This window comes from Oratosquilla oratoria, chromosome 19, assembly GCF_046742065.1.
Source record: "Oratosquilla oratoria isolate Oo_2021 chromosome 19, ASM4674206v1, whole genome shotgun sequence".
Taxonomy (NCBI): Eukaryota; Metazoa; Arthropoda; class Malacostraca; order Stomatopoda; family Squillidae; genus Oratosquilla; species Oratosquilla oratoria.
The window spans coordinates 64,451,038-64,466,335 of NC_134795.1; the positions used below are offsets into that span (position 1 = coordinate 64,451,038).

The 15,298-nt window shown below is 42.6% G+C and overlaps 1 protein-coding gene across 8 annotated transcripts in view; it reads right to left on the bottom strand.

Annotated features, from left to right (window-relative positions):
- ATP8B (ATPase phospholipid transporting 8B) overlaps positions 1-15,298 on the bottom strand; it is a 209,078-nt gene that overhangs the window by 68,341 nt on the left and 125,439 nt on the right. For 5 of the 8 annotated variants that reach the window (XM_076203224.1, XM_076203218.1, XM_076203217.1 and 2 more), the window contains one exon: positions 215-273. In XM_076203224.1, coding sequence (XP_076059339.1) covers positions 215-273 — 59 coding nt within the window. The other 3 variants (XM_076203222.1, XM_076203221.1, XM_076203220.1) reach the window with 3 other exon arrangements.

Below are 15,298 nucleotides of genomic sequence, written 5' to 3' on the forward strand. Positions count from 1 at the left end.
GCAAAGGAGACCACCTGGAAAATAGAAACTAACGAAGCAGAGCGCTTTCGTGTATTACATGAATGTGTAATATACGAAAGCGCTCTGCTTCGTTAGTTTCTTATTTCCAAGTGGTCTACTTTGCATATATATATATATATATATATATATATATATATATATATATATATATATATAATGGGTATAATGTAAATAAACTAGTGGCAACACTTACGGCATAGTTGAACTGTTGGTTAAACTCGGGGTTGTTGGCTTTGATGCGACGCTCAGTTTCTGCAAGAAAAAGAACCAACGTCAGTATACCCTGCAGCGACGGCGAGAAAAGTAACCATGATTTTACACGAAAATAAGTCTTTATAAACACACGTGGTTATCACGAGCAAGTGTATGTACAGCCGGGAACGTTCGAGGGAACGTGTCTGGGAGTAAGTTACCAACATCGGACGATGTCATGGGATATCTCGTGTGTAGTATGTTCAGTAGGATTAGAGTAGGGGTAAACTCTGGACAACAAAATAAATAAATAAATAAACAAATAAAAATACATACATAAGGGAGGTAGCCAAAAACAAAGGCATAAAATCCACTCCCATCCATTCCATTCCATCATACTCCACTCCCATCCACCCCCCTCCCTCCCTTTGATCTTGGCTCCTCTTCGATGACGGGTCATCCCTGCATCTCGCCCACTGCCCTGGGGCAGAAACAATGTAGCAAGACACAGCACATCCACAGCAAGGCCGCTTCGGAGTTTGTATATATATATATATATATATATATATATATATATATATATATATATATATATATATATATATATATATATATATATATATATAAAATAGCAAGTTAATAGAATAACATTTGGATTAGGATAGGGTCTTAATGCAGTTGACGACAATACATCTTTCAATCAACCCCTGAGGGTATCTTGAGTACTGAACGTCACAAAGAGTTACTGAGAACAGGTTTGGTGAAATGTTATTTTAGGAGAGGACTAAATCCCAAATATAGATACCGCTATACAGGGAAGTATTTCTAAGTTTTCCGAATATAATCAATTCCTAATTTGTGACTATTCTTTTATTTTTCGCCCTCTTTTAATGAGGTTATTCTTTCCTAAGAAATTATTTTTCGGTAACGAATCGTAGGAAATGAATAAACGAAAACGTTAATGAATTTCTGAATCGTAGAAAACGAAGATTCACCGCGCTAATGAATTTCTAAGTCAACGGAATTGGTACGAAATTGGTAGGTGACACGAGATTTATTTTTGACCGGTAATCTAAGGAAACTATTCTTTTATTAAAAAAAAATCTTCGGAAATAAATAATAATAGCGCTATTTCTATTTCCGAAAGAAAATAAAAATTGCCTTCAACAAGCGCGGCAAGTTTGTCGTCGTTGCTCACCCACCGCGATACATCAAAGGGTTATCGCACTGGGGAATTTTTCCTCCGACACCCTACCTCCAGCACTTTGTCAGCCGTAAAATCACTGTAGCAAACTATTTTGTTTACTCAACAAAAAAATACCTAAATTGTTATTTGATATGCTGGATGAAAATAATTTTATTCCAGCATATGCTCCTTCCCGAAAGCTATGAGCAGCGATTTTTCTCCAACAGTCGGAGGAAAACTAGCCCAATGTGATAGGGCCTTCACGGATAATGGGAAGGTGAAAGAGTACGTCGACGATCTTTCGCCAAAATTGAATAAATTCCAAATTAGATTTGGCTAAATTGGTTAATTATCCTCTTGAATCCTACAATACGGAAGCTCGCTGGCTGAGCGGGCTAGGGCGGTTCGAACCCTGCCGCCGGCGAAGTTGAACCAAGGGCATGGTTCATCAAATTCCACGCTACAGAGTTGTTTGTAAGGGGCACCGTCCCGATAGGAAAGCAATTTGTGACGTTAAGCCACAAAATAAATAAATGAAAAAATAAATAATAAAAATACAAAAACAACAACCACAACCACGTTATTTTATTAATTTCTGCATTACCCATTCGATAACAAAGAAGTACGCAACTCGCCTCTTTAGAAAAAAAACAAAAAACTAATGCATGACCATAAGTCGTATTTCTAAAAATGGTGTAATTTCCTCATTCTACAACAACATACAACAGTTTATATATTTGTGTGTGTGTGTGTGTGATTCACCATGGTCTTGGATTACGTGTTGGACACGTGATCGACAGCTATTTCCCTCCGGAAGAGCTCATATATGACCGATCTATGGGTAATGCTGTGACCTTACACGCACACACACACCCAACTCCTCGCCCATGAGAATTGGAGTAACGACTCGAAGCGCAGCGATACTGAAATTATTTCAGCCCTGGGCAGGATTCGAACCCAGACCGCCCAGGGTGTGTGTGTGTGTGTGTGTGTGTGTGTGTGTGTGTGTGTGTGTGTGTGTGTGTGTGTGTGTGTCCTTTAACAAGGAAATAGGCAAGAAATGGTTTACTAATAGGTGGTCTAAGAATGGAATAGACTTAGTAACCCTGTTGCAAGTTCTGAAACTATTATTTTACGAGAATTTTAGACTTCTTCATGGATGGGGATGATAAGTGGTAGTAGAACTGCCTAGTGTAGGCCTTATGGTCTCTTGCAGTATCCTTCGTTCCTCTATTCTTATGTACAAAGGTGTATACACATAGCCCCAATAAGAAAGACTGGAATTAACACCCCGAGGCCGGTTTGAAGGTTCTTCGAGTATCTTAATTACCGACTGCAAGAATATTACAGATGAAAAATGGAGCACAGAAACTCCCCCTACTCCTCCTAATCCCCTAGACTCACCCCCACCCCCTAATCCCCACCCAGTCCTAGTGTCCGGAGCCTCATCTAGATCACTAGATTAGGTAATCTAACGTCGTAAAAATAGAACTTTTTGAGGAGATAAAGGTATAAAATGCACCGAAGCCTTGCACATTCCGTCTTGGAATAACTAGAGCAATTCTTTTGATCGCCTACCCTAAAAACTCGGCGGGGAGAGAGGGAGAGAGGGAGGGAATGGAGGGAGGGAGGGAATGGAGGGAGGGAGGGGAGGGAGGGAGGGAGAAGGGGGAGAGAGAGAGAGAGAGAGAGAGAGAGAGAGAGAGAGAGAGAGAGAGAGAGAGAGAGAGAGAGAGAGAGAGAGAGAGAGAGAGAGAGAGTGGGAGAAAGAGAATGGCAGAAAGAGTGGGAGAAAGGAGCGAGAGAGTGGAAGAGAGTGTGAGAGAAAGAGAGAGTGGGAAAGAGAGTGGAAGAGAGAGAATGTGAGAAAGAGTGGGAGAGAGAAAGGAGCGAGAGAGTGGAAGAGAGAGTGAGAGAAGGAGAGAATGGTAGAGAGAGAATATGAGAGAATGAGAGAGTGAGAGAGTGGGAAAAAGAGAATGGAGTAAGAGATACTGGCTTATCATATCCTGTGTTGTGAGGATATACCCAGAAATTAAATTTTACAAAAAAAAAAAAACAGAAATCCTGAGGACGGTAAGATATAAAGTATATCAACACAGGATCTAGAAATTTGTCAACAGCTGTCGAGGTCAACATCCAGCAGAAAGCACAATGTGTTTCTTTCCACATTCTACCTCCAACCTCCATCTCAATTACTAGAATAGGACTTCACTTACATAAATCTAGACTTCTCCAAGAATAATTCGAAAGTATGTCTAACATTCGTACAGGTTCACAATCTCTTAGTTCCTCATTCAGCTCTGCTATATATAACGGAAAGATGATTTGACAGTTGGAGATTTGAAAATTCAAATATTGAACCGTTTTTGCTCCAACGAACTCTCAACGGTCGTCGCTGGTGAAGAAGCCCGTGGGAGCCCAACTTGATAAAATCTTAAGCTAATTAACATCCTCTAGGGTTTACAGGGCTTAAATTTGTAAAAAGGATTAATTTTTCCACGGCAACCCCCCCCTCTCCCCCGCTCCTGTTGCAGCATAATGAACGATCGGGCTTACTGGAGTATGGCTGCAATTTCATAAGCATTCGTCCGGTTTATGGGGAAACAATGAACTCGAATACCGATACATTCTTATCTCCGTTGCTCTGTCTGTGTGGATATGGCCAGCGATGATGATTTCATTTATCTCTGATGATAGTAAATATTACACAAGTCCCTGTCTCATTCTTTCACAATTAAATATAAAACTCATTTTCACACATTTGCAAATATCATCCACGCGGCGATTATGGCGCCATCTTTGATCATAAAGGAACACCACAAGTGAGGTCAAGACAAGAATAGGTCACTTCACTGTGTAATGTAACCTCGTGGCAGCTTGTTGGCATCTTGCGCGCCTCTTCGTGACGTCATCTCGTTCGCTTTCTTTACGTTGGGAATCGTCGTGTTCTTGTTTAGACCTCCATCCTTCTGACAACCCGATTCTCGGTTGTGTGTGTGTGTGTGTGTGTGTGTGTGTGTGTGTGTGTGTGTGTACACGTGTGTGTGTTGGGTGTTAAGGAGGGCAGAGGCTGCGTAATTAAACACACACACACACACACACACACACACACACACACACACACACACACACACACACACACACACGCACACATACAAAAAGGAACTATTGGTTTGTCTGTTTGCCTTCTCGAACGGAATAACCGACCTTGGAAATTCCATGGAGCATTTAAATATTCATCTATATATTTATCTATTCATCTCTTCATTAATTTACTCGTTTATCTATTACTATTATTAGTATTATTAGTATTATTATTAGTATTATTATTATAAATATTTTATTTTATTCATTCATTTTACTTTATCTATTTATCTATTCATTGAAATGGTGAGGTAGTACACGTAGAAACATTTCAAGTGAGAGAGAAGTTCTGCCTCTGCTCTGTGCTGCGTCGCCTATGTCCCCTGCGTCTCAGATTGCGCTTAAAGGGAGTTTACACGGTCTAACGGTTCGTCGAACGCGGTTTGACAGACACGTGTTTAAAGTGATGATGTGTGAACGTGAGAAGAACGGGGTATTTGGGGTTTAACCAATGTGTTCGACAACCAAATACCCCGTTCACACGTTCACACATCACTTTAAACACGTGTCTGTCGAACCGCGTTCGACGAACCTAACGTCACCCACGAGAAACACGAAACTTAAGGTTGCTTACAGACAAACGCGTTCGATAAACAAAGTCCTTAACTGGCAGCCTTGCACACGAACGGAAAACAGATTTTTTTTTATATCCGTACAATTTTTTTTTCTTTTCTGATTGTCATGCAACAGCGCAGGTGTATTGGGGGGAGGGGGAGGTGGAGGGGGAGGGGGGTGTCCTCTCCATACACGCGAGCAAATAGGACAATCATCACAGGCATTAATCTGATATCAATCTACGTTCCCATGGTGACAAGAGCCCCCGGTCCAGAAAACATGTCGACATGTAAACAGTTATCGTCACTTACGATCGTTCCCATTCAAGGGAGATTACCGGACGCTTAAACTCCTTTCCTTTGAACCTAGTTAGGCGCGAGTTTCCTTTTGGTGAAACGAAGCCGTTTAGCAACTAGAATACAATCTCTTCAAGTGGAGTAAGTCCTGTTAATCAAAACCAAGTCATTGTTTTAATTTGTTATAAATTCAAACTAATTCTCTGACCCAGTTGGGCCAGACTGAGACGCAGGCGACACAGGCAACGCAGGTGACACAGGCGACGCAGGTGACACAGGCGACGCAGGCGACGCAGACGACACAGGCGACGCAGGCGACACAGGTGACGCACCACAGGGCAAAGGTAGACGTCCTGTTGCTGAACTGCAGTGCAGTTTGAACTTCTCTCTCACTTGAGAGAGTTCAAACTGTACTTCATTTCAGCAAATGGAAGTTGGCATTTGCTCTGTTCAAACCTTTGCTCTAAGGTGGGTTTTGTTCGGTCCGATTATCGCCCAACGACGATCGTTCAAGGCTCAACGATGATCGTTCATGGCTCAACGATGATCGTCAAACGATTGTCCAGAGCACTAATTCTTTGTTTTTGAACGATGGGGACTCATTTGCTTCGAGCGACTGCCGCTAGAGTCGCTAAAAACAATGAATTAGCGCTCTAGATAATCGTTTAACGATCATCGTTGAGCGATAATCGCAGGAGCAAAAGGTATCTTTAATGATAATAAAATATAATCGGAGACAAAGGATTACAAAGGCGGAGCATGCCGACAGGAGATCTTTTGGTCCATATCTAGGTCGGATGCGAAAAAAATCAGAATAATTATAAAATGATAAATAAAAATTATAATAATGTAAATAACAAACAAAATACATAAATAAATGCAGACGTATAGTTAAATAATAAACAAACAGGTAAATAGTAAATAATAATAATTTGACATATAACTAATAATAAATGAAAATCAAACAGACAAATGATAACAAAACAAAAACAAATAATATAAAATAAATTATAATCATTACAGCATCTTGCTCCACCGAATAAAGCCGTTTAAGTTTAACAAAAACTAAACATCTGGGGCAGGAGAGGCGTTAAATTTTCTCCAGAATTATCGAATGACAATTTTTATTAATTAATTAATTTATTTTTATATTTGTTTCAATTATTTATAGTTATTTTTCGTTTGCTTTCTTACTTTTTGTAATTCGCTAGGATTGTTGGGGTAGTACAAATGATCTACTTTATTCAATCGACGACAATAAAAAAAAAATGCTACTTTTGATATTCCCCCAGTATCAATACATACATATACTAATGGCTATTTCCTCCTTACAATAAAATAAATCAAATAATATTAGTAGCGAGTACTGAAAAAAAGGAAACGACCTATGCTACTGAATCAACTCTTGTATCACAACTCGTGTAACACTTGTTTCTTCTGACAAAATTCCTGAAAACAGCTCAGCAGCAATCCGAACTATTTTTTTTTTTTTTCATTTATTAATTCACGAATCTGTGATGGCGTGGGTGGAAGAAAGTGGCGCGTGCTAATACTAACGAAAATGTGGGAGGACCGACTGGATTGGGTGAAAAAACCATAAAAGCATGTGGTCGGGATGTCGATCAAGAGAAAACGTGCGTGAGTGGCCAAAGTGTAGTTCGCGGGCGAAATGGACCTTCAGAACTCCATCATGGCGTCCCTGAGGGTTCCCCAGAGAGAGATCTTTATAATATCAACTTGTGTCTATCTGGAGAGAGAGAGAGAGAGAGAGAGAGAGAGAGAGAGAGAGAGAGGGGGGGGGAGAGGGGGAGAGAGAGAGGGAGAGGGAGAGGGAGAAAGAGAGAGAGAGGGGGGGGGAGAGGGAGAAAGAGAGAGAGAGAGAGAATACATTATCTTTTTTTTTCCTTCCTTTCTTTGGCGTCAGCCATTATATTTACAACGCAGCTTCCAAAAGTTTAGGGATCATTGACTTGGGCGAAGACCTATTGTTCCATGACAAGGGTGCACAAGGAACGTACGTGCATGATATGACGGGGAGGCCACAAGGTACAGCAATTTTCGTTAAAATTTCAGTGGAGGAAAGAGCGGAAATGGACAAGTGTGATGAAAGTGGAACGGGGTTGGGGATGTTCCTCTCTCATGTCTAGCCTTCCGTCGACACGAGGCCCTCAGCTTGCGAAACCAAGATCGGATGGTTAATGAATTAATCCGAAAATCAATAAATCAAACTAGCCGTGTACTGGTGCGCACACAACCAACATAGTGCCCCATTTCCGAGCACCGAAGAGCGAGCCGAAGCCACGGCTCACAGTTCGAAGTCGAGGTCCTCCTTCGAGCGATGAGCCACACCACGGAAACGTTATCTTATCGTGAACCTTGAGTTCCAATATACCCCTTACGTACCGGGTGAGGTTCTTCCTTAACTGTCTCAAGCCAAGCTATTCAATTCATTTCCGTGGCACCCCCTCAGGAGCGATGGGGGTTATAACCCATATCCGTGAACCCCTTCCATACCGGGTGGTGCTTTTCTTTGTCGCTTTACCTGTCGTCAGACTACTTCATTCATCTCCGTGGCGCACTCACCCACTAAATCCCACGTGAGGGCATGAGTACTCCGTCCCTCTTAACCAAAGAATTTTTCATTAACCCTTTCACTGTTATCGAATTCTTCATTCATTCATTCTGATCGCCACCAGGTACCAGTCATTGCTGGGAATCGGAGAGAAGAGCGGGGTTCGAACCCACTACTAGGCGAATACATGACTACCTACGCTTTCGATGACGTCACCAACAGACCCAGTTATTTCACTGAAATACAATTTTTCATCCTTTACTTGATATCAATGTGTGCTCTTCGTGACTGTTCCTATTGACTGCAGTGGTTCCCATTTCAGGATCCTGGGGTCCCCAGAGGTTCCCAGAGGTCCCCAGAGGTCCCCGAAGGTCCCCAGTTACTCCCAATTGAGTCTCCAGACTAATAACAAGTAGTCATTAGCGGATGAAAAAAGATTTTATTCGATGTTGAAATGATCTCCTGTAGGGGTGGAAATAGTGATCCATAAGTGAGGAGCATGTGAACACCGACCGAAAGGGTCCTTTCTTCTCTCGAACAAATCGCCGTCATGTCAAAATGGATGTGCCTCACTCGTTCATACTGAACCAGTAACTATTTGTGTGTGTGTGTGTGTGTGTGTGTGTGTGTGTGTGTGTGTGTGTGTGTGTGTGTGCGTGCGTGTGTGCATGCGCACAAGGTCGAACAGAATGGCATGATAGTAAGCCGATTACTGTTAAAAACAAACTCATCGGACTTTCGTACCTCAAGGTCTAGGTTCCCTCGCCATTCCCGGCCAGAGCTTTTCCCGGCCACACCTATTCCCGGCCAGCGCCATTCACGGCTGAAGCTACCCTAGATACTGTAATTCGTATATCGTGTAGATCTCTAAAACCATGACAGATTCTCAGATGAATGGATGGATGGATGGATGATGGATGACCTCGTGTTACTGGGATTAGACGCGGTACAGCCACAAGCAAAAGTTATGACCCACTCAGAGTTTTTTTTCATGAAACAAAATTAAATTTCTTTGACAACTTTTTACTTGTCTATTCAAGAGTATTACATAACTGCAAGCTAAATACATATATAAGAAAATATATCACGTAATCGACAAGAAAATAAAACATTATATTGGCGTCGTGAGTCCTGTAGTGTGGATAAAAACTTTTGATTGTGACTGTGCTTCACTCTGCGTCTTTGTACACAGGGAGAAATGATCGCAGACTGTTGTAGGGGTGTCCCGCATGGGCCCATGATTCAAACGTCAAATTAGTCGCTTCTGTGGCCTCGCCAGATGTGGAGAGTATCCATGAGCAAAGCTTATAATTGTAGCCGTCCACTCGGAATGGTTGGTCACGCACGCACGCACACACGCACACACACACACCTCGTGGCGCTGTGGTTAAAGTTCTCGCCTACCACTACGGCGGTTCGGATTCGACTCCCGCCCAGGGCTGAAATAATTTCTGTATCGCTTCGCTGCGGGGTGTTACTCCAACTCTCGTGGGCGGGGAGTTTGGGTGTGTGTGCTCTGAGCTCTCATCCGGGAGGTTAATGACTGTTGACTACAAGTCCAACACGTGATCCAAGACCATGGTGAATCATACACTCACACACTATATAAACATGATATATATGAATATATACTCTATAAACACATGTATATGTTAATTCACGTACAAACATAAACATACCATAAACTTAGATGCGGAATGAGATATGCCAGTATGACATGAACATGTCTAGTGCATGTGATATAAAACGATATTTGTGGTCATAACCACGGATATATGGCCGTGAAAAAGAGTTATACTGAGCTTCCACGGGCCTCTTCACCAGCGACGACCGTTGAGAGTTCGTTCGAGTAAAAACGACTTCGGTTACAATATTTGAATTTTCAAATCTCCAAATATCAAACTATAAAGGAGATTGCAAACCTATACGAATGTTAGACATGCTGTTGAAATGTTCTTTGAGAAGACTAGATTTCTGTTAACGAAGTCATATTCTAGTTGTTCAAATAGAGGTTGGAGGTTGGAGGAAAAATACCATTTCGTCCACTGATCGAACAAGTTTTATTCACAAAGCGGCGGTGATAATTAATCTATCTTCATTTACCATTCTTACTTCTGTATTTTTCTTAATTACCGAATTATTTTATTCCCAAGAAATATCTCAAATAGGTTGCATGTATCATGCGAGTGGTTGAAGGAATAGAAAAGATTTAAAACAACAGACCCGAAGAAAATTGGTGTCGACGGTTTTACGTATTGATAGGTACATTAATGATCTAACACCAGTCGATGAGTAAAACACACACACACACATTCTATAAACGTAAAATCCTTAAAGAGAAGATCTGCATTGCTGTCCGGGTCGTAGGCAAACTGTACCTGGAAGATCCTCTTCATCAACTGCGGCCATCTTGTGACCTCTTCAGCTTCACCTCGTGCCAAGGGCGTGAGTCGTCTTCAGACTGTGCCAGCACCTCGTGCATGGGCTGACACCAAGTGGCACTTGTAGTCTCCAGCAGTGTATGGAGGTAAAACATCCGTCTAAATACAGAGGCAAGCGCGGCTAGGCTACAAGGCGTGCGCGCTGGATCCACGCTATGTCCAATGCTCCAGCTCAGTTTTGGTAACGCTGCACATGCATTTCGAAAAAAAATAAGCAGAGACAAAAAGAAAATGGGTCAACAGAAATGCAATGCCTATTACGGGACTGAAATTCCCATGCAAGGTGATATTGGTGCTAACCATGGAAGCGTCCAACGGTCTACAGGTTTTGTAACTCTGCTCCAGGCATTCCAACCAAGGCGAGGTGGAAAACTAAACTGTACACTGCGTCATGCGATATCACGACAGAAAAACAACCATGCACGTCAAGTTATTATTTCGGAATCATGCACATGCAAGGGTAATACTTCATTTCACACACACACACACACATAACACCGTGGTGGACGAAATATGAGGTAGATTTTCTTTCAAACACTTTCCCGCGCGCGCGCGCTAAACGACTGCACCCGCCAGCCCCTGTCGACTGACTGGGCTCTCTGGGTTTTGCCCCGTCACAGACATGACGTATGACACCCAAAGTCAAATCTACCAATGCCAGTCTGTGTCACCCACCCACAGGGGACGAAAAACATCACAACTCTGCTCCATAGCCGAGTCCTTAATGGTCTCGATAAGTGATAGGAGAGATAAGACATACGATTAAGTTATCAAATCCGAGACGACGACGTGTCAACTGTCCACGGGAGGGGAACGCCGTCCGGACAAATCATCTCACGACAGGAAAAGTCCTCTTAAGAACCAGTTATTTCCGGCCCACGCACTATCTTCATCTCTCTCCTTTACTTAGATGAAATAAAACAACTTAGGTCCAGGACTCAACTTTACTGGATTAACTTTCCAAGTTACTTACTCAAATCCTGCCGCCTTGTGATTTCATTTAACCGAAGGGACGGTGGGAATCCCAAGGACTCTTAGCCTCGTTCCACACGTATCGACTTTCTGCCGTGTGCCGTCCACGACACGACGTCGTGTGATCAAATAACCATGGGTGTCTATGGGCGTTGTCACACGTGGGCGTGGTCGTAACGTTTGGAAAGCGCCCATAGACACCCATGGCTATTTGATCACACGACATCGTGTCGTGGACGGCGCACGGCAAAAAGTCGTGTAAGTTAGTCTACCGCCAGGTGATTTCATTCATCAGAGGAGAAACCCCGCGGACTACAGTTCGAACTCTGGCACCACAGTACTCTCCTCAGACCCAGGTTCGATCCCCAAAGGCCACCAGTGACTGCCAATCGCCCAGGATGTCCAAACACAAGGGGCACAGGTGTCGCAGTCAACCGAAACTATGCGATCCTGGAAGAAACCCCTCATTTTCGTGTTCATGTGTTGCAGGATTTGTGGGACATACAGTAGGGAGAGAGAGGAAAGGAGAGAGAGAGAGAGAGGGAAGGAGAGAGGAAAGGAGAGAGAGAGGGAAGGAGAGAGGAAAGGAGAGAGGGAGAGAGAGAGAGAGAGAGAGAGAGAGAGAGAGAGAGAGAGAGAGAGAGAGAGAGAGAGAGGGAGAGAGAGAAAGAGAGAGAGAGGGGGGGAGGAGAACGAATATAAAAAGAGTGATGTGCGTGCGTGCGCTTGATTATTACTGGACCGAGCCTATCTCTGAATAATCAGTTGATGTTCAAACCGACACAAAGAATAGATCATTTTGAGCCCAAAAATTCTATTGTCTGCAACTCGCCCCATTCTCATTATTTTGGGTTTGTGTTTGCACGTGATTTTTTTTGGGTGACCTTGTGAGACATCATTTATTATCTTGGTCATGGTTACGATAATGGAAATGACGTTTTGAGAGAGAGAGAGAGAGAGAGAGAGAGAGAGAGAGAGAGAGAGAGAGAGAGAGAGAGAGAGAGAGAGAGAGAGCCATAATCAAAAGATGAACATGATTACACAACCAACACAACCTCGTAAGAACAAGATTAATTCCATGTGTTTAAATTAGGTGAAAGCGAGGATGTCAGAAGGTTGGACGTGGAGTAGGAGCACCTCCATTGGACTATGCTTCTCAAGGAGGAGGAGGAGGAGGAGGAGGAGGAGGAGGAGGAGGAGGAGGAGGAGGAGGAGGAGGAGGAGGAGGAGGAGGGAGTTTGGTTTGTTATGGGTAAATCCGACGTTAAGTCATAACGGTCAAGGCGTGCCGGACACAGACTAGTCCCGGCCTGGCGTTCAAACAGAAGCGTTATCATTGGGCGATAGGGATTGTGTGTGTGTGTGTGTAATAATAATATACGCTTCACTGGGTATAGCAGCATTACTGCTGAAAATATACATCCTACAGAATTATAAAATTATAAACTAAAACAGTGTAAAAATATTGTTACAAGCATAAAAAACAGTAAGCTAAGGAATAGCCGTATTGTACAACAATGTTATTTTTTGTTGTTGATTAACTCCATAAATATCGGTATGGGACTCTTCTTATATCGGTCGGTGCGTGGTGTGTGTGTGTGTGTTTGTGTGTGTGTGTGTGTGTGTGTGTGTGTGTGTGTGTGTGTGTGTGTGTGTGTGTGTGTGTGCGCGCGTGCGTGTGGGGGGTTGTGGGGGGATACAAACCACCCACAGATGTCACACCTGTGACCACGACACCTAGAATCCAAGGTTTGTACAGGTGTTCATGATGAAGAACTCGTATATATTTTTCATACATAACTGTGTGCGTGTGTGTCTATGACTGCGGTTGTACGTGTGATTCGCTACGATCTTGGATCACGTGTTGGACCCGTGCGTGTGTGATTCACCATGGTCTCGTGTTGGACTTGTGATCAACAGCTATTTCCTTTCCGGAAGAGAGCTCAGAGCTCGTATATGACCGATCCATGGGTAATGCTGTGACCTTACACGCACACGCGCGCACACACACACACACACACACAACTCCCCGCCCACGAGAGTTGGTGTAACGACCCGCTGCACAGCGATACTGAAATTGTTTCAGCCCTGGACGGGATTCGAACCCAGACTGCCATAGTGGCAGCCGGGAACTCTATCCACTGCGCCATCGATGTGTGTGTGTGCGTGTGTGTGCGCGCGCGCACGGATTATGTAATAATAAAATTTACAAGAATATGGTGGAAGACAATTGAAAGCAGCCGACAACGTCACCTGTGACTTATGTGCTGTGAGAGAGGGTGTGAGAGAGAGAGAGAGAGAGAGAGAGAGAGAGAGAGAGAGAGAGAGAGAGAGAGAGAGAGAGAGAGAGAGAGAGAGAGAGAGAGAGAGAGAGTGGGAGATAGAAAGATAGAGAGAAAAAGAGAATGGGAGGAAGAAGATGTGATGATAAAACAACGAAATAATAATAGTAGTAGTAGTAGCAGTGGCAGTCATAGTAGTTGCAGTAGTAGTAATAGTAGTAGTAGTAGTAGTTGTAGTAGTAATAGTAATAAATCACATTTCAGGCAACTAAAACAGCCACCACAACCACTACTATCGTTCGTTCTGGAAAAAAAAAAAATCGAACTAAAGATTCACCGCACGAAAATTCTGGCTCTCGATATCCTTCCTCGAGATAAAAGAGTTCGATGGTGATTTTTTCCTTCACCTTCCACCCCCCCCACCCTTTTTCTTCCTTATCGACCTCAGCATTTTACGCCATCCTTGATTAAAATTTAATTTCCGCTTTGCACTCAAGCCTGCGACACAGGGATGCGAGAAAATTGTCGGGAAAAAGAAAAACGAAAACAAAAATATCCTGACGATGGAAGTCGAAGTCGGTGTCCAGGGAATCGAACGCTGGGGGCGACATGACATGTACACAAACGGCCGGATAGGATATCGCAAAATAAATACACACATGCACACGCACAAACACACACACACACATACACACACACTTACGCGCACACACACACACATACACACACACACACACGCGCGCGCACACACACTCAAATTACGTCAATAAATCAGTCATTTCATCAACCCGAGTATGTGGCACAGTTGATTAATTATGATTTGGCAACTCTTGCGGTTGCCTTGTACAGATAAATATAACCAAGAAATCTATCACCAAACGTTATCGAAAGCAACCCATGGAGCAACAACTGCGCAGATTTCACTCAAGCTTCCTTCACCATATTATATATATATTATATATATATATATATATATATATATATATATATATATATATATATATATATACATATATATATATATACACACACACACGTATAAACGACATTTCTATAGTTATTGAACTATATGAATGCTGTCATTTTAACACAACAACGAAAACCCGCTTTCTTTTACACACACACACACACACACACACACACACACACACACACACATATATATATATATATATATATTATATATATATATATATATATATATATATATATATATACATACACTGAATGGTCCCCAGTGAACAGATTAACATCTTTTCAACCACAGCTCACTTTTAATTCCATGCCATCACAGTCGAGACTGACGAGGAGCTCGATGGAAGCATATACGTGGGAACTGATACGCGGTCAAGCTCAGGACTCGAACTCAGCTCGAACGTAACAAAGTGTCAGTGACTTAGCCCATTGCGCTCTCTTGATAGCGCAATGGGCTAAGTCACTGACACCTTTTGTTACGTATCAATTTCCATATATATGCTTCCATCGAGCTCCTAGGTCAGTCTCGACTGCGATGGCATGGGATTAAAAGTGAATTGTGGTTGAAAAGATGTTATACACACACACACACACACACACACATATATATATATATATATATATATATATATATATATATACACATACATAGATACTTC